Genomic DNA, 25,493 nt, shown 5'->3' on the forward strand with positions numbered 1-25,493 from the left:
AGATACTTTAGAAGGAACTAGATGCACTGGCCTTGAACGTTTAATGTTTGTCATATCAATTTGGAAAGCAGAGATTTGGAAAGCAGTGATTTTAAGAATACCAAATTAAAAAAAAAATGAAAAAAAAAAAAAAACAGGAAACTTGTACTTCAATATTTTGAGTCTAGGTAAGAGAACAAAGAAAAAGAAGGTCTTTCAGGAACTGACAGAGAAGAGTGATGCAGAGAGGGCCAGGGTGTGACTCGGTGGTAAAGGGCTTGCCCGGCAGGAGGACTCCTGGTTGAAAGCCAGTCTTGGCTGCCCTATCAACAGACAAACAATGCCAACCAAGGGTGACATTTCAGCATATGAGCAAAGAAACTAATAATGTTAGGTGTGGAGATGCCTAAGAGAGACTACACAGTGTTTCCTTACACCTGCTGGGATACTGGACACCCAAATGTTTCACCCTCGTTCAAACCTATCTCAGCAGCTCCTTTAGGGACTTCTCGGTGTTCCGGTCTTATTTAACGACTTTTCCTACTAAACCATTACCCTTCAAAGAGCTGCTTGCAAAATCCAGAGTCTGTGAGCTCAGAGGACAGTCAGAGCTGAGACAGGAGCAAGAGCAGTATCAAACCACCTGGACACCGGAAGAACGCACAAACAGCACATATCCACGACTGCCGTATCACGAGGACTTTCCAAATCATCTGTTCCCACACCAAGAAATTTATTTCAGGAGACAAACAAACAAAAACACCATATTACAAGTGAGCTAACAAAAGTTTTATTGAATAAATACATGTGCTGTTATGTAAAATTAATTAAGCAAAAAGCACATTCTATGATTAAAAAACCAAAAACCAATCCTCCATGGTCCTCCTCTACAGTGGGTAATCCAGAAGGGACCAGTCACTGCAGCAGCAACCGGAGAACACACATCCAGGAGCCTGTGCTCTCTGCATCTGCCTGGGGATTGTGAAATAACCCTAAGCTGTCCTCCCGAGGATTGACCTCTGCATGAAGACTGCCTGCAGAGGAGCTCTCGGGTGCAGAGTGCAAGTGTTGGTGACGGCAGCTGCAAGGCTGCTTCTGTTTTCATCAGACATGTGAAAATCCCTTGGTACTTTAAGGCACAGGATAAGTCACCACTGGAGTAAGTCAGTGGAGCTGTACTTCAAATCACTAATTTCTCTTCACTGGTTTGGTTCCAAGTAGAAAACTTAACGTTCCTAGGTAAGTCATTAAAAACTGAAAGTTAACATTTTGAGAACCCAAAGTATCTTCCATCTTCAGGACAATGGAGCATGCCTTGATGGCAACTCAGCTCTCCACGTGCAGGACACAGGACTACAAGAGGAGGTGGGCTGGGATTACCGGACTTTCTCCTTCCAAAGAGCACAGAGACAGCTGCTAGAGGACTCAGGCGATGCAGGTGGGGAGGCTGTACCTGAACTCACTGGTGCCAGCTTTTGTGACTGCAGCAGAGGGTGCCACACTGAGGACTTATTAGGGGACTGTACCCTTATAAATATTCAATTTGCCTAAGGGCTAAGAAAAGTACGCTGTAATAAAATGCACACCGAACAGATTAAGAATGTGGGTACAAAAACCAAGATATTTAGGTTGTTGGTGGAACACCACTGACATGATAAAATTTCAGCAAGAAAATCTCCTTTACAGATTATGACTGAAGCCCTACAGTGGACCAATTGAAAAAGATTCTTAAGGGAAAAAAAAAAAAATCTAACGGCATGGTGGGCCACAGACTCCATTAAAAATGCACCCTGGGGGACATTACAGACTGAGGCACACTCTCATCTGCCAGGCAGGAGGAGAGTATCAACGAAACACTTTGTATTCAGCATAGGCACTTGGGTATGTTTAGTCACATCAGCTTCCCATGGGTGCTAAGTTCCAGGAAGCATGTGAACGGAAGGGACTACTCCAATCTTGATTGCAAAGCTGCATTTTCCTGCTAAGGTGTACATAGCTTTAAATGGCCTCACAGTGGAGAAGCCCTTTTCTCTAGCTTGAAAGGCATACTGAAAAAGTCTATCCACATCTGTGCATACTTTGTTTACAGACATGCATAGCTTATAACACTGTGATACAGCCTCACCTCACAAGAGGTTCTGGGAGACTCTTACACATGTAAAACATGCTTTTCATAATCTAAACAGAAAAAAAGGATTCCAAAATAAAACTCCTGACATGGCACAAACTGAGGATATCCAGAAAATGTCAAGACTGACAGCTGATGTTGCTGGCACTGGGCAGGATCTCTCCCTTTGTTGTGTAAGGTCCCATGTATCAAGGGAAGCACAGGAACCTCCATCCAGAGGTGTGTATCCTGTGTGATGGATGTAGAGCCGGGTCCTTCATCCAGTTTGTTTCACCACTTTACATTAACAACAGACTTACAGGCTTACATCCAGTCTGGACAATACCTCATCTCCTAATATTAGAGATCCGTTCCTATGCTTTGGGCAAAGTATAAAGTATGCTTTTCTTTTCCCCAAGATAGGGTGTTGCTGCACAGCCCAGGCTGGCCCTCTAACTCTTAGTCTTCTCGCATTGGCCTCCCAGGCATCCTGGGTTACGCGTAGGAGGTACCACGTCTGACACGCGTCTTATCTCTGCACTACCTCATCAATCAGTTATAACAATTACAAATGAACAGCACATTTCTTGCTTATGTAATAAACTTCATATGAGTATACTGTGATTCATGAGCTTTGACAATACTCTTGGTATTGTCTATTACTCAATTATACACTTTTAGAAGTCATTTACTGACTTCTCACTATATTTTCCTATTTACAATAATGTTAATAATTTGAACACTTTCTTTTATCATTCATACTAGACATAAATATCCTAATATTTAATAATCTTTCCACTTTTCCCTTAAAAAAGCCATATCACACAACAGATCTCTGAGAATTTTTTGCTGAAAAGATGAAAATGATTATCTGTCACAGAATTTAATAAGTTTTAGAAGAAAATATGTATTTCCTTGGTACATTTTCTTCTTTATCCAAACCAGCATGTAGACATTACAAGAAACAGCGTCTATTTACATGGTGTAGTGCGTCTCCGGGATGCCGAGGCAAGGCAGAAGTCAGCGGGCTCAGGGTCCTGCTTTCCAGCAGCCGTGGCTGGCAGGGTTCCACATAGCACAGGAGCACACTACACCACTGCACTCTGAAGTGCCTGGTGAAGTACTGGAACTCAACAGGGTAATTTAACAACAATATTGACCACATTTTCCCACAGTGCCAACAGTTTTATAAAATTATTAAGGTATGTATAACTCAATACTTAAAATTATAATAGCATTGGTGCATCTGCAGGAAAGTGTGTTCCATGTTGAGGTGGTGTGTGAGATACACTGAGAAACGGGCCATACGTCCAGCGCGGCTACGTTATCACCTGTGGCCTTGTCCCATCTTCTGTGAGGTCATACCTGAGGAGGCAAGAAAAGCACAAACGCTTTGGGTCAGCACGGCGCTGCGCACACACGGCTAGGCTCCTCTGGGAGCTGCCTGCTACTTGGCATAGGGGTTCACTCACCACTGGGTCCAGCCCTTGGCAAGTTCTTCGGACGCCAGAGCAACCAGCACCTATGGGTTAAGGACGGTACGTGAGAACTGTTGAGTAGTTCCTTTTAGACCACCCACCCTCCTCCCTACCTCTCTAATTGCCGACTTTAACAATATGGAACTCTCCCGTTCCTCAAAACCAAGGCTATCATTTTCGGAACTCTTTCCATCCTTCACATGGCTGAGTATGTCCAAGAGATCCTCCTGGTACCTAACATTATCAAGATGATTATGAAAGGCAGGCAGAGGCAGCGTCTGGGGAGAACGGCAAGTGTGTCCTCAACACCAGTGTGTAGCTTGGATGTGAACTGACCCTGGCAGCAGTGGGAAACGGTGGGTGGGTAGGTGGGGGCCGGCTGTAGGAAGCAGGTCACTGAAACCCCTGAAGTCAGGAGGGAAAAGTAAACCCCCTCCTCCTTTACACACAGCCTGTCTTAGCTATCTGCTGTAGCCTAGCTAGCACAGACTTTTCACTTCCAACGCTGACAAAGGCGCACCGATAGCTCGAAGCCCCTTTCCCTATCTAACCGTCTGCATGCTGTCAAAGAATACATAAACCTGTACCAAGGTTAACTGTGACATGGAAAAGACAAAAGAAAATCTGGAAGAAGAAAGCCAGTGACATGCCAGAGGAAGAACAGCGTTTGCTAAGGCAGTGAGTGGGCCTCCGAGAAGGCGTTCCTTCATATTTTCTTCCAATGCAGTACTGAGGACTTTTTAAACCTTTCTTCAAACGCAAGTTCCTGATATTAGTATTAGTAATAATCCAATAGCACAAATGCACAGCAACAGCTTTGTTTTTGTTTTTACGAGACAGGGTTCCTCTGTATTGTTTTGGAGTCTGTCCTGGAACTCACACTGTAGACCAGGCTGGCCTCAAAACTCACAGAGATCCACCTGCCTCTGCCTCCCCAGTGCTGGGACTAAAGGTGTGCACCACCAATGCCCAGCTATGACAACAGCTTTGCACTGATGTCTTAGCACGATGTGAGAAACAAGCATTAATCTCAGAATGAGCCTCCTTCCTTCCCACTTATGCAAGCTGTGATGTAAACTGCACTACAGGGAAGTGTTCAGTTTTACAGTGTGTAAGACACAGGACTTAAAACATTACCTTGCCAAGAAGCCCTTTATCTTTGGACAGGAAGCCGCCACTGTTCTTCACCGCCACGTCCAGGGTCCTTCTCTGCACCTCAGGCAGCGACACACTGAAATCGAAGCTGCAAGAGCAACAGATGCCTTCTGTCAATTCTCTGTGGCTCTGTTGCATTTCGTTTTGACTAAAAAACGGCATGTTGTTTCTGAGATCGTTCCAGATGCCGTCTGCTTTTTCTTGTAAACCTGAGCTTCCTTCTAGGTACTCAGCTGGCTGACATCAATTTAAAATAAAGTTACTGCATGTACACAGTAAGGGAGAGGTAGCTCTAAAGAAGACAAAGCTCTGAGCCAACAGATACTGTTCTGCTGTATTATTTCCTCAATACTGTCAGAACTATGAGGTGGGGGCAGTTTGCACAGACTGGTGATCCCAGGATCTCTGGGTTACCTATGCACAACACAGTCCATTAGATTGGACACTAAACACACACAGGCAGCTATTATATAGATGACCACTTGTGATTTGTAATTTATATTTACACTAATCTTTGAAATTGTTTTAGAAGAGTAGAGCTTTTCTCAAAAATGTTTATTTCATGTTATTATCTTATAAAATTTTAAATGTGTCTTTGCGTGCTGCTTCATTTAAAATTCAACATCAATATATGCTACCCATCAAATCAAAGTTGTTTAGTCATGAATAATTTGACCTTCAGCCAGGCAGTGGCAGCACATGCCTTTTATCCCAACACTCAGGAGGCAGAGGTAGAGGGATCTCTGTGAGTTCAAGGGTAGCCTCCTCTACAGACCGAGTTCTAGGACAGCCAGGACTGTTACACAGAGAAACCCTGTCTCAAAATGCAAAGCAAAAAACAAAACAAACAAACCAAAACAAAAATTTGACCTTTAATCATCCACTCCCCTGTACAACTTTATAACTTGGATATATTATGTTTAACACCTCTGCTTGAAGGTCAGGTGCTTCTTACTTAACTTGTTTAACAAGCAACATGTCAACATGTGCTGGAATATGCTAGAGCATCTGTTTCTCAGCAGTATTCGAGGCTCAGATACGTTTCTTAGGACTGCCCTAACCACCTGCCATTTCATCCAGGTAGCCTCTTGGCTAAATAAACGATCCACTGTACCTCTGATCAAACACAGGGTTTAGTGTCTTCTTTGACACGTGTGTTTTCCTTCTTCCCGATCTCCTCTTGTCTGGCAATAAATACATGCGGACATATGGATCAGAGCCATCTTCTGAGAAGGCAATGAGGTTTCTTAGAACACAAACCAGAGAAGACTCAATATTAGAATTAAAAAAAAAAAAAAAAAAAAAAGAATGCCATCATATTCAAGTTACTTTATCTTAGCAAGTTTTTATTTCATATTATCTGAACCCAAAGGAGCAATATACGACAGATTTCCCCTAAGTGTGTTTCTGCACCGTCAGCTGCTGGCATCACTTTCAAATTTCTCTTTTAGCAGCTTTGCCAGAGTAACTTTAGGCTTCACTACCTAAGCCCAGTGTATGGGCGGGCATTCACAGCTTTGTGCTTCTAACATACTGACAAGGTCCCTCTGTCAGTGTGACCTTTGAGTGCCATACTGATTGCTTCTTTGGTACCTCCAATCATAGCTTCTGCACAGGGCCAGCCTCCGCCATGGACCTGTCCTGTTCCTTTCCTAGGATGACTAGTATGTGCCAAGCACATTCATTTACCCACAGCCACAGGTGGGCGGGTGGGCTGTCTTCAGAGCCGCAGAGGCAGCTTCTGCATCGTCCACCCTGGACAGCCATGACCCAGAAGGCCCCCAATAATCCCTCCCTGAACTAAACTCTACCTTTTCAGAATACGGGTTGTCAGTGTAAACAGTTCTATCTACCAGTGTTTTACAAAGACTTTTTATAAGCTAAAAATACTTGTACTTTAGATTGCTATTGATATACGCGAGGCAGACGGTAACAGGCAGTGCCAGCCAGCCTCACCTGCATGAGTGCACCACCACAATAAGCTTGTTCCTCTGGGAGCTGTGCCGGATAGTCAGCTGGATCTGCCCCAGGGGGGACTGTCCCAGGGTAGTCCCACTGTGGAAACAGAATAATGTCATCAGCTCTGCCCCATCAATACAGTAAAACAATGTGTATTCATATGGACAAAAAGGGACTTAATCACCCATGAACTTAAACATGATTTGAAACTTCCAGATATATACCAAGTTGAAATTATTTCACTTGAGGGTTGAGATTCTTTAATTATTCAAAATTGACGGGTTTCCAGTGAGCACTCAAGGTGCAATGAGACACATAGCCCCCGGCAGGACAAGTGTCGATCCTGTGGCCGAAGCTCGGCCTGCTGCCAGCCAAGTGTGCTATCACTGTGCTACACCCCAACCTGAAGCTGACCGTGTGAGAGAGCACACAGACAGCACAGGTCAGGGGAGCCTCAGGGACGCGGCACGTGCTGCCAACTAAGTGCTTTCTAACCACTGCTTCTGCTGTGGTGGTGGTTGCCTCATGACTGGACACAACAAGAGGGACAGTTTCAAAGACTGACCTTTCCACTTACCACAGGAGGACTGGAGAGATGCCTCGGCAGTGAAAGGCCAGGCCCACAACCAAAAACACATTTACCACAGGAAACGGTAAAGTCTAATGCTTACAGTAACTCTCCCCTCCTTATCCAAGGAAACCATCAGAACTACCTATAAATCATGGCAAACATCCAAAGAAAGCCAGCGGGGACTTGGTGGTGATGAGGGCCGTATTCTGCAACGGACCAGGCTCTGCCAAACCTTTGCCGGTGACATCATGTTTGGCACATTAGGAACTGTCCGTGCAGGTCAGTCCCGTCCCTGGAATGCAATGAGCGTGTGGTGGCCACACAGCTCTGAGTCTCCTGCTTTTCCCTCCTGCGTATGAGACCTCTTACTCTACTTCTGTTCTTAACACATCCAAGGTCCTAAGCAGCAAGTCTTACTTTGAAAGTCAAAGACTCAATGAACAAACTGGCACAATTTGGATTTCTTCCAGATAACGTAAGATCCCACTTCCCTCCCCGCGGCGTGTGTGGGACGGAAACTCTATGGGAGACAACAATGTGAGCATTAGTTACTTTTCAAGTTGACGCAGCCTTTGCCTCAGCTCCTGGGTGGCAATGGGCAGTGATATGTCTGAGGCGATGCTTGGGGTGGGCTCCTTGGCTGAGATGTGGCTTGGAGAGGCCAAGAGGCTGGAAGAGCTCCTGCCCAGGTCACGATGCCCGAGAGGGCTGGCCTCGGGGGGCTGGGGCTTCTCCTCCCTGACAGGCTTATCCTCTCCCATGCTGGGTGTTGACGGAGCAGTGTTGCTGCCACCAGTGCCTGGAGACACAGACGCCTGAGACTTGACAGGCACTTTCCTCCCTTCTTTGGAGACAGATGGCCGTTTCACTTGGGCTGAATGCTGGTAGTCTGGAGGCCTTTCCTGCTTCTCAAGATGGAGGACCTAAAGGAGAAGCCAGTGCCATTGGGGTACATGAGTGGCTGTAGATATATTCATGTGCAAGTGTTTGAGATTCAGATAATCTGTTCAGCTATGCAGTTATTAAAATAGTGTTTTACAGAGAATTACAGAAGCACATTTTATCAGGCATGGTGGCACATGCCTTTTATCCCAGCACATGGGAGAAGAAGCACTGGTCTACATAGAGAATTCAAGGACAGCCAGGGGCCACCTAGAGAGAACCTGTCTCCACAATACAAAACAAACAGTTTTTAAAAAGGCAAACTTTAACCAATGAAAACTACTCCACTTCTGCAATATAAACACCTTTTCCGTGCCTTCTTCAAATCTCTTCCACTTGAACATAGTCCAAGTAAAGGACAGGGCTCCCTGCTGATCACCCAGTGAGTCACGTGTCCTTGGCAAAAGATGAAATGTCACATTCTTCTAGGTGGTTTGCACCAGAAACTCCCAGACAAAGGAAAAATGCCAAGATACCTTGCTATCCAGAAAGATCTCTGCAAGCAACCGAGCCTAATACAGTAATAAAAGGACAGCCACCTCATCCTGCTCACTGTGGATACACGTAAGTAGGGTATACTCGGTGGACACTCCGGAGTCCGATTTTCTCTGGGTTTATTAACCTTCATTTCGCAGACTCCCCACATTCTACACCGTGACCAAAAGAGCTCTAGAACCGGCAGACAGGCAGTGCTGCTGTTATTTTGCCACTGTAAGGTTGTGCAAGAAGAACATGTCCAGTGTACCCTGAGCAGACTAAGACTACTGTAAAGAAAACACTCCCCATCCGTAGAGCACTGGCCTAGTGATTGCACTCAGGCTGCCAGGCATGAGACGCTCAGCTTTACCTGCTGAGCCATCTCCCTGGCTCAGCTCCAATACTTTAGTGACAGTTCCTAAACGTTTAAGCGTCTATTGTCAGTATTTACTCAGGTATCATTATTTTGGAGAAACCGAGTTTTTATTCCTGTGAATTCTACCTCTTATGAGGCTTTCTCAAAGTGCCTACTGAACAACTTTTGAAAGTTCAATGTTAAGGAGCAAACTCCATTGGCACGGACATCCTTCCTGGATGACCCTGGCCTGCCAATAAATCGGAAGAAAAGGCTTAGTTCAGAATGGAGTCTAGACCGGATTCCCATAATTCCCAGCATACTGTGCCTATGGTGCCACCTGCCACACTGGGATTGACCCACTGACACAGGCTGGAACGGAGCCAAAGCTGACCTCCCCCCCCCCCCGTAGTCCTGCTAAGAAGAGTGTGGTACCCGGAGGGCAAGCTTCATTTTTAGGGTGCTGTTTGGACCCGAGTTGCTGAGATGGAACCGCTGGTTTATGGTCATGTTGTCACTCATAAGCAGCTGGCTGAGCGGGATCCTCAGGCTCCCCAGAGAACACTGATGCTGCTCATCTTTGACCTGAAAGATGCAGAAGAGAAAACACAGAGCTCCAAGGAAAACAATAGGAGCCATGGGAAACGTAGCAAAACCCCAAAGCAAACAAAAAATTAAATCCAGCGTGAGAAACTTCAGGTAAGCATTAACAGTCTAGGGGCTGAGAGATGGCTCAGCAGTTAGGAGTACTTGTTCTTGCAAAGGACCCACATTTGATTCCCAGCACACAACCATCCATAGCTTCATACCTGGGAAGCCAGTAGCCTCTTCTAACCTCCATGGGCACCAGAGACTCACAGAGCATTTATGCAAGCAAAATACTCATATACATAAAACAAACCTCTTTTAAAAATGCAAAAAGTAATAGTCTATACAAATCTAAAGTCAGAAGGAAATATCTTTTAAATGCTTAAGTCATGTAGCACATGCTGCATGTGCAACTTCTACTGGAGATACTCGTCCATGGAGAAAATGCGCTACAAGTGGCTCTAACGCCTTCCCTGCTCAAAGTCTCAAAGTTTGATGGTTTAAGGCCTCTCCTCTAAAATACATGGTACTTATTTCCCATGAGGAATTAATCTTCAGCCTCTGTTATAACAACTATTCTCATCATGTCCTTGTTCAAATTAGTTTGCTCAAAGAAAGAACAAACTCTGGATAAAATGAACAAACTCCCTGAAAGATATATATACCACATATATAAGACATATATAAAAAAGAAATAGCTGACCTAAATAGATTGATAGCTATTGACAGAATTAAGTTTGTAAGTAAATACCTTCTCAAAATGAAAACTGCAAGTTATATAAGGAAAAAAAAAAAAAAACCCAAACAATTCTGTACAGATACTTAGAGAATATTCAATAGGAACAAATGCCCCCATTCAGGATGCTACCACTATTCTTGACATCAAAACAGGAAAAAAATATTAAAAAGAAGCAAAATTGCAGATCAGTAACCTTCGTGACTACGAAGCAAGAATGTCATTTGCTACTTATTAATTTAATTTTTATGTGTGTACTTGAGAGAGTTTATGTGCATTGTGTGTGTGTGTGGGAGTCCTCAGAGGCCAGAAGAGGGCATGGGATCCCTCAGAACTCAAATCACAGGCAATTGTGAGCGGCCATGTGAGTGCTAGAACAGGATCCAGGTCTGCTACAAGGGATTCCAGGCAAATATCTAAGCCCAGGAAGCGAGGATTTTAACAAGCTGAATATATGTAAAAGCAATCACAACTAAGAGGGACTTATTCCTAAATAAAATATTGTGTTTAAGGTACCCAAGTACTAAATGTGGAAAACAAATAAAAGTTTGCAATATTTAACATGTGAAAATCAACAACGTTATTTCCGGTTGAAAACCATATGTAGAAAAGCCTTTTGTGAAAGTCAGCACCTACTCATGATGAGGAAGCAAACTAGGAGGATGAAAGTCTATGGGAGACCAGACTCATGGGGTACTTCCGCAGGGTAAAGAGGGCTGAACAGGGAGGCCGGCCCAGAAAAGTCAGAGAAAAGCATCACAAAATCCTAAAATAGTTACAAAGTATCTAGTGGCATGGTGGCATACACCTGTAACCTCAGCAATAACTGCCAAGCAGCAGAACTGTAAATTCAAGACCACGTGATAAAATCAATCCACTACCCTATCCCACAAGCCAATATAACGACCAGCTACATGTTCTCTCTCTCTCTGAAATGGTGTCTGTCACACTTGCTGAGGAGACTCGGCCAGCTGGCGAGTTCAAGGATCTACCAGACTCCATCTCCCTAGAGCTGAGATTATGAATCCCAGGCCTGGTTTTTTTTTTTTTTTTTTTTTTTTTTTTTTAACATAGGTTCTGGTTATCAAATTCAGATCTCATGCTTGCACAGCAAGTGCTTTATTTCACTAGTCTCCTTCTGGTTTTGCTACTAGGTAAACCAGACTAGTCTTGAATTTATGACCCCCTGTCTAGGCTTCCTAAATGCTGGGATGACAAGAATCCACCATAATGTTTGGACACTTATATGTATCAGTAAAAATGTCAAAAGTACAAGATTAGGACCCATTTAATAGCTGGGGAAAATTGGGTAAAGCTCTTGTCTGGAATGAACAAGGCCCCGTCTTCAATCACAACTAGGAAAATAAGAAAGATCACTCAGATCATGACAAATATGAAATATTTAGGGATAAGTCTGACATATGTAAAAGACCTACACTGCACACAGAAGAAAAGCAATGGGACGCTCCTATGGACTGGAACATTCCCACACTGTCAATGTGTGACGCTCCTATGGACTGGAACATTCCGTGTTGTGGATCTGTCAGTGTGTGACGCTCCTATGGACTGGGGTGTTCCCTGTTCTGCATTTGTCAATCCCAACCACTGGTTTTGTAAGGTCAGCCAAGTTCTCACCAAAAGCATAGGTTCTCTGTGTAAATCTACCATTGGTACTAAAATTCATGTGGAATGTGGACTTAGAATTAGTCAAAACAACTTTGAAAAATTCGTTTGAGGGCTTACACAAGTTGGTGTTGAAATGTTCTCCTTCAACAGCAGGTGCTGGGGTATTGTTAGCGCAGAACCCAGGGCAGAGAGCTCTCCAGAAGCCGACTGCACACTGGGCCCGAGTTTCCACAGTCTCTAACCTCAGCACACGGAAAACAGTAACTTCTTCAACAATGTGCTCAACAGTTATGTAGCTAAATATTAAGAAGAACAGAACCATGACCCTTTCCTGATAGTAATCTGTATCACTCATATTTCAAAATATAGACACAAAATGCAGCAAAATACCTCAACTTCCAGGTCCTGGCGCTTGGGGTTGTGAATGAAGAAAGTGAAGTTTTCCTCCCACACTGGCTCACTGGTTTTGTACCGAATCTGTAAGGAATAAATAGCCCGTATCAGCTCTCCAGTGTTTTCTGTGGAAGACTACTGACTCAATGTTTGCTTGTTTAATGCGTATACAAGCACGGGGTGATTAAATCGATTACTGAGTCAGCACGGTGTAGTCAGCATGGAAATGTTCAAGAAGTGAGACACAAGCTTTCTGCGCGCGGTACACCGGGGAAAGAAGTCGGCACAGAGCCCATGCCCACTTGCCCAGGGACCAAAGCCTCTCCCTCCCTCCCGCCCGCCCTCCCTCATTCTTGGTGCACTGAACTGCACACAGCCCTGTTTCTTAAAGGGTTAACAATTAAAATGTAACAGCGGTCTGTGACTGGGAGTCATCTCTAAATTTTTATTTCCTGATCAGAAAAGAAAAGCATACAATACCTTCCTTGAATTCTGGAGCCTGTGTTTGCTGAATCTGAAGTAAACGTGTTAACTTTAAACTAGTTATTAAGTACTTAAAAGAAACGGGAATAATTCCGTTTAATCAAACAACAGCACTATCTGTAGGGTTTTTAAAATGTTATTTAAAAATAAACAATGTATCTGTTAATAACTTAAGCAGCTAGTACTTAAGAAGCAACTGCTTCATAGGGAAGCAATTGTCTCTTTGCCCACACACCACACACCTGGATACCATCTGTGGGGACAGTGACGGGTGAGGCTACTGTGTGGAGACTGTCTCAGAAACTCAAACTCTTACCTTACTCTCTTGAGCCTTGTGGCCGACTGACATCTGGACAAGAGGGTTTGGGTTGCTGTTCATTTTCCTCCCTGACTATCCAAAAAATAAAACCAGACAAAATAAGTGAACATGTTTTGAAATGGGTCCCACTAAAAATGAAGTTACAGTTGTTACCAGGAGTCATTTCTATTTTACCACTGATACTTTAGACACAGGGAACATCGAAGAACAATTACAGTAGAAAACAACCGCTAAGCAAACGCTAGCCATCATTCTTCATTACGCCCACCATGAAACGAAGTGGGAAAGCGTCCATTCATCACTTTGTTTTCAGAGACAGGGTGTGGCGATACTGCTTGTCACTCACTCTGTGACACGTGTATTTCTCCCACCTAAGGCTCCAAAGCAGCTGTGACCATGGGTACAAGTCCCTGGGCCAAGCTGCACACTTCTTATTTTAAAGTAAGCTACTTTGGGAAAGGTAATATTTTAAAATTTAAAACTGCATTATTACCTACAGCTACCAAAACTGACTTACTAGGATAACAAAAACATAGTAAGTGTAGTGAATAAATACATAGAGGAGACGAGGGTAAGAGTGTTCACTCTGAACGCCTCTCCTGCTAGAGTACCCAGCAGTGGACTCAGATGCACAGCTCCACACCTTGAACCTGCCACCATCCTCCGCTCCAGTAAACACAGTTATTAGATACGGACATTGCTTACCGGCTGCAAAGTAATTTATCACCAGAAGAATAAATGTCAGTTTAGAATTGCATGGAAGTAAGCAGATATAAATATGATTTGAATAATTCGTGAGCAAGAAAATGACAAGAAGCATACTCTAGCAGACAGCTGATAGGAGAAAACATAGTAAAACACAACACATACGTGACATGAGGTTTATTTATAACTTAGCCCCACAAAAAAAGGTGTGTTAAATGTGTTAATGTAAATTAGAGGGTCACAAAAAAGTATTTTAGTTAAATAATTTTAGAGTCAATCCTCAACACTACAGCAATGACAGGAATAGGTGTCAAAATCATTTGATTATTCAAAAATCGTGACTAACCCAAACCTACTGTGATAATCTATTTTCTGGTTCATCTTTCTGAAGTGAATGAAGTCTGCAAAATGAAATAAATACCGTTAAAGAGTTATCAAAGCCAACTGATTTTCTCTAAACTCATTTCCTTTCTTTGACATTAGGGTTCCTAAATCTGAGCTGAGCTAAGTCCCCTGAGGAGGACGCCCCTCCACCTCTCCTTTCTGGCCAGCTAAGAAACTGACTTCCAAGGAGGGTGTGCCCTGCCCACCCTTATCCTTGAGGTCTGGGCTGTGGCTGTAGGCCATGAAACCACACTGATGTAGCCATATCTGCCTTGGGTCTTTGATAAGGACTTGAGCTTATTTCTGACTAATACCAAGACTGTATCTGTGAAAATGGGGCCATTAAGTCTCAAGGATTTAATGCATCTACAATTTTAAGGTGCCCTTCTTTCTAATATTTTTAAAAATAGAATGAAGTTTATAACTGATAATACTATAAACCCGCTTCTGAACAATTTACAATTGTCACTGCCTTAAGCAATTTGTGCATTTATCCATGTATGTGAATGACACACTACAATCTATTTATTATAAGTCTAAAATTTCAGTAAATATAAAATTATTCAAACCTTGGCACTTTTATGTTTTTTTTTTTAGTAGTTTACAGAATAAGGGTGTGCCCTAACATAAATGATGTTTTAGATTATATAAATGAGGTTTTTAAACCATTAATTTTTCTACCATGACAGACTTTTAAATTATAGCACCATTCATTAAATGAACAAACTACGATTAAAAGAAAATATAGCCTTTTAGGTCACACTGTTGAATTTAAATTTCACTCTCCTTAACTTGTGATGACCGTGACCGATGTTTCATCATCGATCTGGGTCTCAGGTTCCATGTCTATAAAAGAGGCACAAGACCATTTTTAGAACTTGTTGTTAGGCTTAAATGAGCTATGTGTTAAACCAGATAATTATAGCACTTCTATTTACCTACCTACCTACCTACCTACTGTGCATTTTTATATGTAAGGTTTTAATTTACTTACTGATCCAGTGGGGAAGATACTACTTCCGCCCTGTAAGCAGGATGGATGAAATATCATCTGTGAACCACAGTGATGAGCAACATGACTTCAGAGCCTTCCTTCCTGACATCTGCTAGGCTGGCCAACAGGACACAAGAGTGCTGACCAAGGAGTGGCTACAGTCCTTTCACGAGTTGATATTGGTCCCAACTATGCTGGGAGGTGTAGTATGACCTGCATGACGCCCTGCTACAACTACACCACAGCTCCTCAGTACAGGTCACAATAAGCTTCACAAATAGGGTATTCACAGTCTCCTTTATTTTTTCAATTAACTTACTTTGCTAGATGAAACTGATTAAAACATTCCTCTTTCTTTGGAATTTTCTTCAGACAATTATATTTAAAGTACCCCTACTTCTCACTATAATTAAGATTAATTAAGAAACAAAATAATTTAACCGGAGAACACAAGGTATTGACATGGATGACAAGTGGAGCTTAGTTTTCAATATACCTCATTTGGTAAAATTTAAACCTTCTGGAAAGATCTATCACCCAAGCCCACAGCACCAAAGCCATGAGTTTGATTCAGTGAGGCCCTACTCAACATATTGGAAGAGGCAATTACTTAAGAATGCACTCAACAGTTTGCAAGGTGCATCTTTAAATCACAATATAAAATTCTGGTCAAGGTTTCAAACCGAACGTTTAGATTTCCATTCATAAGTTCAAATTCAAACAAAACACAGTATTTCAATGGCTTTAAGAGATAGAATGAAATCTAAAACTTCATAATGGAACTTTTAAATTGAAGTTTGGTTGATATAACTTCTTCTAAATACAAATTCTTGGATAACAAATATCCAATCTCTTCTACTGGACAATGGGTTATTAACTATGGTGGGAGATAAGCACCCACACAGGCAGGACAGCCAGAGTATCATCTCTTTCAATATGTCTTGATGAGCACTGCGGCCGCAAGGGAACACATTTACCTTCAAAGCTCTCTGAACTGCAGACTTCTTCAAGACACCGGAGTTAAAGTCTAAAGGGTTACTCTTTCCGGTCAGAAGAAAATGAATACACCAAGGGTTAATAAACATGCAATGAGGAGTTTATGTAAGGTTAATGACACAAAAATTCATGAAGATAAATGGATGCTTAAACCAAACCAAAAATTATACCAGCTGCCAAATTTGCCTTTATGCCCAAACTTTTACCTTAGAGTGACTGATAATCTAAACTATCATGGCGGGCATCCTCACCTTCGGCAGCCCTTCCCTTCCTCACCTCACCTCCAGTGTTTGCAGAAGTCAAGAGTGAGCCTTAGGGGAGGCTCTGCTCATTGTCCTTTGCCTGAAACCCTCTTGTCACCAGTTAGAAGTTCAATCTGAAGCACAGCAGAGACCATGCTTTCCCCACGCTGGAGCTGCTCCCAGCTACAGAGACCCACACCATCCAGAGATGGAGGCCAGCGCTCTGTGGACTCTCTGGACTCCCCATGCTTCCCAGGCATGGAAGCGCAGGCAAAGGAGGTCATCTTAAGACTCTCACCTGCATTTAAATGCATCCCACTGTTATAGGGTACGTGTCTTCCTGACTGAATTTTTTCAGTTAGCTGTTTGCTCATTCTCAAGTGGACAACTTGTGTTTTGCAAGCTTCCAGGATTAACATTTGAACTTAAAGGTTTTTGTCATTTTAGCTTTAATTAATTGAAAATGACATACTGGAATTAACTGATTAATTTTTTTCTTACTGTTTTATTAAACAGAAGATGTATGGAAGAAGTTGGAGAAATGGCTCCCCAGTCAGTCTCCTGTGGTGGGAGGCAGGCGAGAAGGTAAAGCACCTACTAGGGCTCCTGTCAAAACTAAATGGGTAGACTATTCAAACAGTCTACAAGGTTCTACAAAGACCCGGACCTACTGCCTCTGTCTCTGGATGAAGTCCAGACAAGGGTTCCTTAAGGAGTCCCCAACATTGCATTTTGGTTCCAAAGGAGCCTGAGTGATGCTTTCCGGAAGTGCACATGGATGCAAACAGCTGAGCCCAAGGCACCTCTTAACTCTAACATGCATCGATTATTGAGAAACAAAGAGAACAGTGGTAGTGCGAGCCAGGATGCAGCAGCAGCTGTGTGAGGTCACAGACAACTGTGTGGCATGCCGGTGAGAAGACTAGTCACTGAATACTGGGGGCAGCTGTCCAGGTGTGAGGTTCAGCAGCCAGGCACTGCGCCGTGGACCCCTGGGCCTCTCCGTCACTGGACACAGACACACCTGTCCTCCCCCCCCCCCCACCAAGAACCATGCTCCAGGGATATAGGTCACCTGACAGTGCTTGCCTAGCATTCAGGAAGCTCTAGGTTCATACCCCAGCACCTCAGGGACTTGGCATTGTGGTCCCCTGATCCCAGCACTTGCACGTAGAGGCAGGAGGAACAGAAGTTCAGTGGTTGCCCTCAGCTAATTAAAGTGTTTCAGGGCAGCCTGGATATATGAGACCCTGCGTCAAACAAACAGAACCTAAAGTTACTGTAAAAAGTATCTTTGTCCCTAAGCATCTGCTCAGAGGTAGCCGTTACATGGTTATGTTCATACATGTAAGGCAAGCACCATGAAAACAGCACTCATCTCGGGTCATCTCAGTTAGAGTTAGGGATCTGAGTGAGTGGTGAACCTTCTACAGCAATGAGGTCAGAGCTCTCATCTCAGACCCTTATATCCTTTGCGTCATCTTTATTTTCTGATCTGTGAAATGCCTGTCAATGCTAGGGATAAATGAGGCACAAATAGATCCCTTACGGTCTATGTGGCTACGGCAAAGCACCCTACACACATGAGTTGCCAAGTAAGCCTGATATTCTAATGCTGGATGCCAAAGTCGGAGAACACAGTCGAGCTGAAGCTGGAGTGGAAACTGAAGGTGCTTAAATAGACGGGAAATAAAAAAAGCTATGGACTGAAGCCATTTATAAAAAAAAAAAAAAAAAAAAAAAAAAGCTTTTTTTTCCCCCCCCCACAGGAAAAGTCTGAGAAAGATGATTTGATTTTACACTGGAAACCAACCAGTAAGTAAAAAGTAAGTGTATATGGTTACCGCAAAGAACATTTTATGTGGAGCGCACATCCTAGTCACATAGCTCAATGTGACTCAGAATGAATTCTGAGTTTGACCACTGAGGTCACAACTACAAAGCAACTCAAGAGTCCGACTCAAAAATATTTCCTTTCTGCAAAAGCAAACAGTTGTAGATGAGAAAAGAGACCTAGAAAAGTCACTGGAGACAGACTGATAGGATTATCCATAAGAGTGGCCTTGTCACTTAGAAGTTCGTGATGGCACTGTACCTAAGAAACAAAAGCACAGAGCATTTTCTACAGTGATGGCATACAACGCATTGTCATTCTAACTGCGTTCCTTTTGACTTCTGTTTTTGAAGCAGGGTCACAATACTGAAACAGAAAGCGTTCCTGCCTTAATGTGGACATCTGTCTAGCCAGCTTTCTTCTGACTGCTAAAAAGGCCTTAAGCAGGTAGTGCAGAGTTAGGGACACCAAGGTGCTGCTTACTCACTACTGTAACTCCCCTGTCCTTCGGGATATTTTAAAGCAAGGTAGGTATCCAAAGCTACTTCTTAGTAGTAAGAATAAACTGGGGACACATTTGAAAAGCCTTAGTGAACACAACTGGAAACTGCAAAAGAGCAAAGCCCAGCCACTAGAGATTCAAGGGATAAGTGGAATTTAGAAACCTGCCTAACCATTCTGCAAATCTGAAAGGTGATTTCTACACTAATTAGTAGACTAGTAGGTCTTAACGTGGAGTTTCTATGACCCCAGGGCAAACGAACCCAGCAGCCGCCAGACAGGCTATGAGAACAAATGTGAGGAGATCAAAGCGAAATTCCCAACTATTTACTTTGGGGAACTCTTTTAAGTTCCTGGAATGAAATAAACCACGAACCTGCGGTGGTTCCCCCCCTCCAGAGGCTCTGGTCAGGCCATGTGGCAGAAGCAGGCTCTCACAGAGATGGGACCATGACTAGTGACACAAGAGGACTGGGTGGTACTGACCGGAAGACAGCCCAAGTTCTAATGCTGCTATCCTTGTCGAGAAGGGAGAAGTAGGTTCAGGACAGTTTTGTGAAAGTTGGAGCAATGTTAATATATCTCTTCCCAAGATGAACCCCAAAATCAACTTCAACTTTTCGGCTTTGTTTTCCCTCAGAGGACTCACTGTAACACTTTACGGACCAGCAGCAGTAGAGTTAGTTCAGGTTAGTTCATCTCATGTCAGATGTACTCCCAACATCACGGCAGAGTCACATTTGACAAAACCAACATAGAACGAAGATGTGGTAACTGAAGTCATGCAAGAAAAGGACAATAGCATGCACATCATTCCAATGAGCAGACTGTGCAGGGGCTCCAGGCCACACCTGGGCAGTCTTCACTGAACACAGAAGAAGGAGCTGGAGGACTCACAAATAGTGCTCTATAGACTGAGGTAGTATTCTCACAAAACACTAGTCCCGACGCTCGCCTCTCTTTTAAGTAGCCACACCCAAAGTTTCCCTCGAAGATACTCTTAGGAAAGTAGAGACAGGAAGAGAAAGCAAAGAATGCTGGGTTGTGGTCAGTGGGCACACACTAGAAGCACAAATAAACAGGTGCAGACAGGCAAAGGGTCCCAGGGCACACAGGGACTGGCCAGCAAGGCCTCCCGATTAGCACTACAAACACTGGGATGGCTCTGTGGACCCTTTGCCTCTGATGAGCCATGGCACACTGTGAGCAAAGTACCCTTGGGATAGGAGAGCGGTGCATTCCCGGTCTCTTGAGCTTACATAACATTACCTGAATTTCAAATCGTTGGACAAAATGCATAGCTCTACAGACCTTTCTTCCATTTAAGCCATCACTATTTTCTATATCTAAGCTACACAGCAAATTCACTTCTTTTAAAATATTGTTTACATTCACTTGGGGTATGGGGCTTGCCAGGGCGTGCATGTGGAGGTCAGAGGATAAACCAAAGGATTCAGCTTTTGTAACCCATCCATCGTGTGTGTTTTGGGAACTGAACATGGGTGGCCAGGTTTGGCGGCAAGTGTCTTTTATACACTGAGCCATCTTGCTAGCCTGACAAATAAATGCCTATCAGGCATTCTATAACAAACTGTACTGTTGCCAAAAGCAGAAAGCCCTATTGTGTAAGGAATTCTACTGAAAATCTAAATAATAATGAAGTAGATATTCCCAAGTTTAAATAAAAATAGGTAAAGTCACAGACTTTAGATGGAAAGACTGGCCAAAAGATTAAGCTCCTCAAGAAAAATGCTAAGAACTTAAGTAGTTAGAAATTAGATAAGGAATTTTCATTAAAAGAAAGGGTACAGTATATATATATTCCTATTGCAAAATGCTCAATCATATTTCAGTTGTTAAGCTGACATAAAATGTATTAATGTACAAAGAACATTTATTTCATTTTTGTTCACAAAGCTCAAGTAAATATTCAATTTTTGAAAACTAAATGGCGCTAACTGATGCAATTTCACAAGCTATCAGGGTATACGTCCTAGGGAGATTGTGGGAAAGGTCGAGCGAGGTGCATCCTTGTCTTTGGAGTATGTTCACAAATGCACTCATGTGGCTGAGCGTTTCCTAGGAAGGGAGAATTATGCAATGGACAACCTTGGTGGGTAAAACCCCTGTAACTGATGACAGTGATCTTTCTTTCAACGAAACTGGCTGTTGACACAGTGACACAGAGAATGCCCTAGTGTGTAAGCACACTGGCACCCCCAAAGTTACCCAGCAATGTGACATTTATCTGTGGGGTTCACAGCAGCACAGTGGAAGATTCACTCTCCCTAAATGGTTGGATTATATTTTATATCCCCTCACCCCCCATAAAACCAAAACAATCTAATGCAAGCAAACAGACAGGCTTTCAGGCTAAACACTATGGTTTGGTACTGTTTGCGTCTCTGTTCAGCTGGAGGTGTCCCAGGTCCCTGAAGGTCCCCATGCCTACCTGGTGGCATGATCATGCCCCACCTGAGACCCTGAGGAAAGTCGCAGCTCAGCAGCTGTGAGCTACAGCTAAGACACACCTAGGGTTTGTGACCAGGGCTGCTTCATTTATCCCCTTTCTAAGAAGGGACAGTTTTCACTCTGAGGCAAGCAGGCTACAACAACTAGATAAAAACACACATGAGCCAAGCAAACGCTGCCTGGTGCCTCTCTGTTGCTGCCACACAAGATCAGGTGATACACTGTGGCTGAACAAAGCAGTAGTCTCTCCACGTCAGGCAAGCACTTGAGGGAGTTAGCTCTGGACTACCTACCGGAAGGTTCCTTGCGGAATCCAAATACAAGATCAGCAGTGCAGATGAAAGACCATCGTTGGCTTGATCCTTATCGGCTCTGATGTCTGTCAGCACCTGCGAGGTGAGATAAGGGTCAGTGTCTACAGGACAGCGAGCACAGCCCGTGACTGTGCGTAAGAGGATGAAAGTAAGAAGTACGCTAATGTGCGCAGCAGAAAGAACACGTCTTCCACATGACAAAACCGATGTTGTGCACAAGTCAACTAAGATGAAGCACCAGGACGACATGCAGCCCCACCCCATCCCTGTGCTCCAGCAAACACAGAACTTAAGGACTCAGAACAGGAGCAGTGACTTATAAATCATATCTCCTCTACACTTCTTATTCCTGTCCACTAGTGTGAGGACCTGTGGCATAATGGTCAAAATCACTGGTGTAATGTCTTTAAGCAAGCGCAAACAGGACCAGAGACTGGGCCTAACAGTCAGGAGAGGGTGGCCGCGGAGGGGCGGCACGGTACAGCACCTTGTCCAGGTTTGCCGCGTCTGGCATCAGTGTGAGCCACTCTAACTTCAAATGCAGCTTTCCCTTGGGAACCTCGTCCAGAGTGAACCACTGAAGAGAAAATGTTTAAGGTCAGCAAAAGTGTCCCTGAATAAAAAAATTCTAACGAAACACGGTCTAAAAATGTTTCAAGGTGCTCACGGATACTGTGGCACCAACAGTTCTTAACTGGCACTGAAATTTACGCCTCATGTTTCAAGGGCCAGGGTTGGCCAGAGACCATGCTCAAAGACGAGATGACATCAGCACATACAAGTTCAAGTGCTGCAGTGCCGTCCAGCACTAACACAGCTTCTTTCTGTACATGGGTTCACATAGGATTTAGAGGCCAACAGAGTATCACACTAATTGTAAATACTGAATAGCAGCATCAAACAAGTTAAGGTATTTGTTTTTATTCGTTGCTGTACATCAATTAATAAAACAGTACATAGTTGTTTCAGCATAAAAGTCATGAAACGAAGACTCCCAAACAGTGCTGAAAAGGAGCTGCCACGAGGCAGGCTTCTGTGTACCCTGTTCACCGCTGTGCTCAGCGACTGGCACCCGACAGATGCAAGGGGACAGTGTGAGAGGATGGCCAGCAAGCTCTCCTGAGGGAAGAGCCGGACACTGCCGTGGTTAATCAGGCTACCAAGGCGGCTTCCCTTTACTTTTTTATGGCATTTTGGTCACTGTCGCTGCTGTAAGTAGTGTTTTCTTGCTGCACATTATTAGTTCACTTACAGGAGTCTTTTACATTCTGTCAGCACTGTGCATCTCTGCTATTCACTCCAACTGTACTGACATTTCCATTACTGTGAGCTCCCTGCACATCTCTGCCCCGGCGCAGCCAGGGTGTCACCATCCGTCCATCTACAGCAGAGTTGGTTTTACACTGTGTGCTCACCCCCACACTCCCAACCGCCTCCTGACCCAGGTGTCAAATGTTTGTGTAGCAAATTTCGTTGCTGTATCAGTAGCTGCGACTCTCCCACTGGGTAGGTGGGCAACAGCAGTGGATCACCATGATCCTGGCATATAAGAGGTTCTTACAGCGCTCATTAAGTGGGCCAAAATCAGAGAAAACTTACTTCGTCTAAAAGGCGCTCCTTCTCAACTTCAGTAAGATCGATCATAAGACTATGAGAATAAAACAACAAAAAAATTTACAACACAAATGAAGTAACTTCAGCATTGTCTAAGGGAAAGAACTCTATCTAGAAAAGCAAAATATGCTATACAATTTACCAGGAAACAAACTGCTTTCCTCGAGGGTTTCTATAATACAAGCCCAAGAAAATCAAAAGAAGAACAAGAAAGGGAAGGGTTGAATTTCTGAGGTCAAAATATAGAGCACACACAAGGAGGCCAGAATTGATTGTGTGTGTGTGTGTGTGTACATTCACACTCGTGTGAACGTGTGTAGGCCTGGGGCTAACATCAGGCATCTTCCTCACTCCTCAGCTTATGCATCAAGAAAATATCTCTCAGTTGAACTCAGAGCCTGATACAGCTACTCTAAACAGTCTGCTTGTTCTGGGCATGCCCAGTCTGTCTTCCAAGTGCTAGATTTACAGATAGCTGCCATGATCTTCTGGTGCTTTTGTGTGTTCTAGGTCTGAACTCTGACTGTCATGCTTATGTGGCAAGTGCTTTGCAGTAAACTCCATAGCCCCAGCTGAGTTTTTATGTTTTCGAGACAGGGTATCACTGTGTAGAGCAGGCTGGCTCTGAACTCACAGAGATCTGTCTGCCTTTACTTCCCAAGCACTGGGATTAAAGGTGTGCACCACCACCATGCCTGGCTAACTAATGGGTTTTTACATGTTATCCTTTGGTGGTACCAGTCATCACTGTGGATGACACAGCTATTTGCATAATGGATTGTAAGTCTACACTATTTCAAGTCCATTAGCAGGTCTAAGAGAAGGTTCTATTAGCATCGAACAATCCTACTCTAATTCAACCGTGGCACTACTTCCGCAGGAATGTGGAAGAAGGGAGTATTCTGATGGGAGATGTCATTCTGTAAATATGTTTCTCATACTGGCTAATGAATAAAGTACTGTTGGCCAATAGGAAAGGAAGATAGGAGGGACTAGGAGACAAGGAGCAAATAGGAAGTAGTAGGGAGGAGTCAGCATGGAGAGACAGGGGAGACCAGATGCCTGCCCCACTCCCCGGTAAGGTGAAACCGTGTGGAATTATTAGATTAACCAAAATGGGTTAATACTTAAGACAGAACTAGCCGATAAGAAACTAGTAACTGGCCAACAGCATTATATCAAATACAGAGTCTCTGTGTGCTATTTGGGGCTGGCGCAGTGTCGGGTCTAGACCAGCGGCGGGCGGAAAAACCGTATTCCTTACATTATTCTACTTGCACTTCTAAGGTATCTCCCAATCCACCGCTCTCGGTCCTGCCAGTGACAGTGTGCTCCGTAGCTTTCCGGCCATCCACCTACGCACTCACACTGCATACTTGATTTGGTCATGTTCCTGTCCTGCTCAAGCTATGCACACAGTCAGAACTTCTGAAGTCACACAACAACACATGGGTTTCAGAGATTCCGAAGTCAGAGCAGGCACAAAAGGTTATACTTGATGAGGCATAAACTTCTCCGATGTAATCTAACCCTCCACCATCCCCCCACAATAAGCTCACTCAGACCTCAATTAGACAGACGTGTGTTGGATGTGTATATGCATATCCATCCACCATGTGTGAGATTCCAATGCACAGGTGTGGAGGCCACAGGACAACCTCATATATTTTTCCAAAATGGTATTATTTGCTTGAGACCAGGCATCTTAATAACCTGGAATGGAACTCATCAAGTAATTTTAGGCTGACCCTAATAAGCCCCAGAGCTAGGATTATAAGCATGTAGCAAGGCCCTGGGAACTGAAGTTTCAGGCAGCCGTTAGCCATCTGATGTGAGTGCCGGGAACTGAGCTTGGGTCGTCTGAAAGAGCAGCAAGCATGCTTGACCTCTAGGCCACCTCTCAACCTCAGAAACATATTTTTAAAGCCCACTTTTCACAGCTATGTTAATTCTTCAACTGAAGTAAATAATACAGTATTTACTGTCCCAATATGTGGGTGCAATGTTACTTAAACTATAGTTTACTTAAACTATACCCTAGCAAACTGAAAAAAGCTTAAAATTAAATCTACATTTACAGGTCAGAAGGAAATATTTCTAGACCTCCCTGTACAAGGAGGGGCTCTGCACAGTGTCCCCTAGCTTGCACGGCCTAACTGGCTGGTGGAATAGGCCCTAGTGCTATTGTTGCTACAATGGACAACAGAGTCTTTTTTTAGAAATAAAACATTAAAAAAAAAAAAAAAAACATCCGGTAAAATAAATGTCA

The 25,493-nt window shown here is 43.7% G+C and overlaps 1 protein-coding gene across 3 annotated transcripts in view; it reads right to left on the reverse strand.

Moving 5' to 3' along the window:
- Positions 1-746: 746 nt before the first annotated feature.
- Esyt2 (extended synaptotagmin 2) overlaps positions 747-25,493 on the reverse strand; it is a 72,537-nt gene continuing 47,790 nt past the window's right edge. Inside the window, exons 11-23 of one of the 3 annotated variants that reach the window (XM_051177832.1) lie at positions 23,210-23,258; positions 22,098-22,187; positions 21,590-21,685; positions 16,229-16,291; positions 13,166-13,240; positions 12,364-12,450; positions 9,459-9,608; positions 7,802-8,172; positions 6,676-6,774; positions 5,834-5,965; positions 4,702-4,807; positions 3,559-3,608; positions 747-3,451 (exon numbers count right to left, since the gene is read on the reverse strand). In XM_051177832.1, the coding sequence (XP_051033789.1) occupies positions 3,406-3,451; positions 3,559-3,608; positions 4,702-4,807; positions 5,834-5,965; positions 6,676-6,774; positions 7,802-8,172; positions 9,459-9,608; positions 12,364-12,450; positions 13,166-13,240; positions 16,229-16,291; positions 21,590-21,685; positions 22,098-22,187; positions 23,210-23,258 (1,414 nt within the window). In that variant the 3' untranslated portion in view covers positions 747-3,405. Of the gene's footprint in view, positions 3,452-3,558; positions 3,609-4,701; positions 4,808-5,833; positions 5,966-6,675; positions 6,775-7,801; positions 8,173-9,458; positions 9,609-12,363; positions 12,451-13,165; positions 13,241-16,228; positions 16,292-19,721; positions 19,824-21,589; positions 21,686-22,097; positions 22,188-23,209; positions 23,259-25,493 lie in introns of all 3 variants that reach the window. The other 2 variants (XM_051177831.1, XM_051177833.1) reach the window with 2 other exon arrangements.

The sequence above is a fragment of the Phodopus roborovskii genome, unplaced genomic scaffold (assembly GCF_943737965.1).
Source record: "Phodopus roborovskii unplaced genomic scaffold, PHOROB, whole genome shotgun sequence".
NCBI lineage: Eukaryota > Metazoa > Chordata > Mammalia > Rodentia > Cricetidae > Phodopus > Phodopus roborovskii.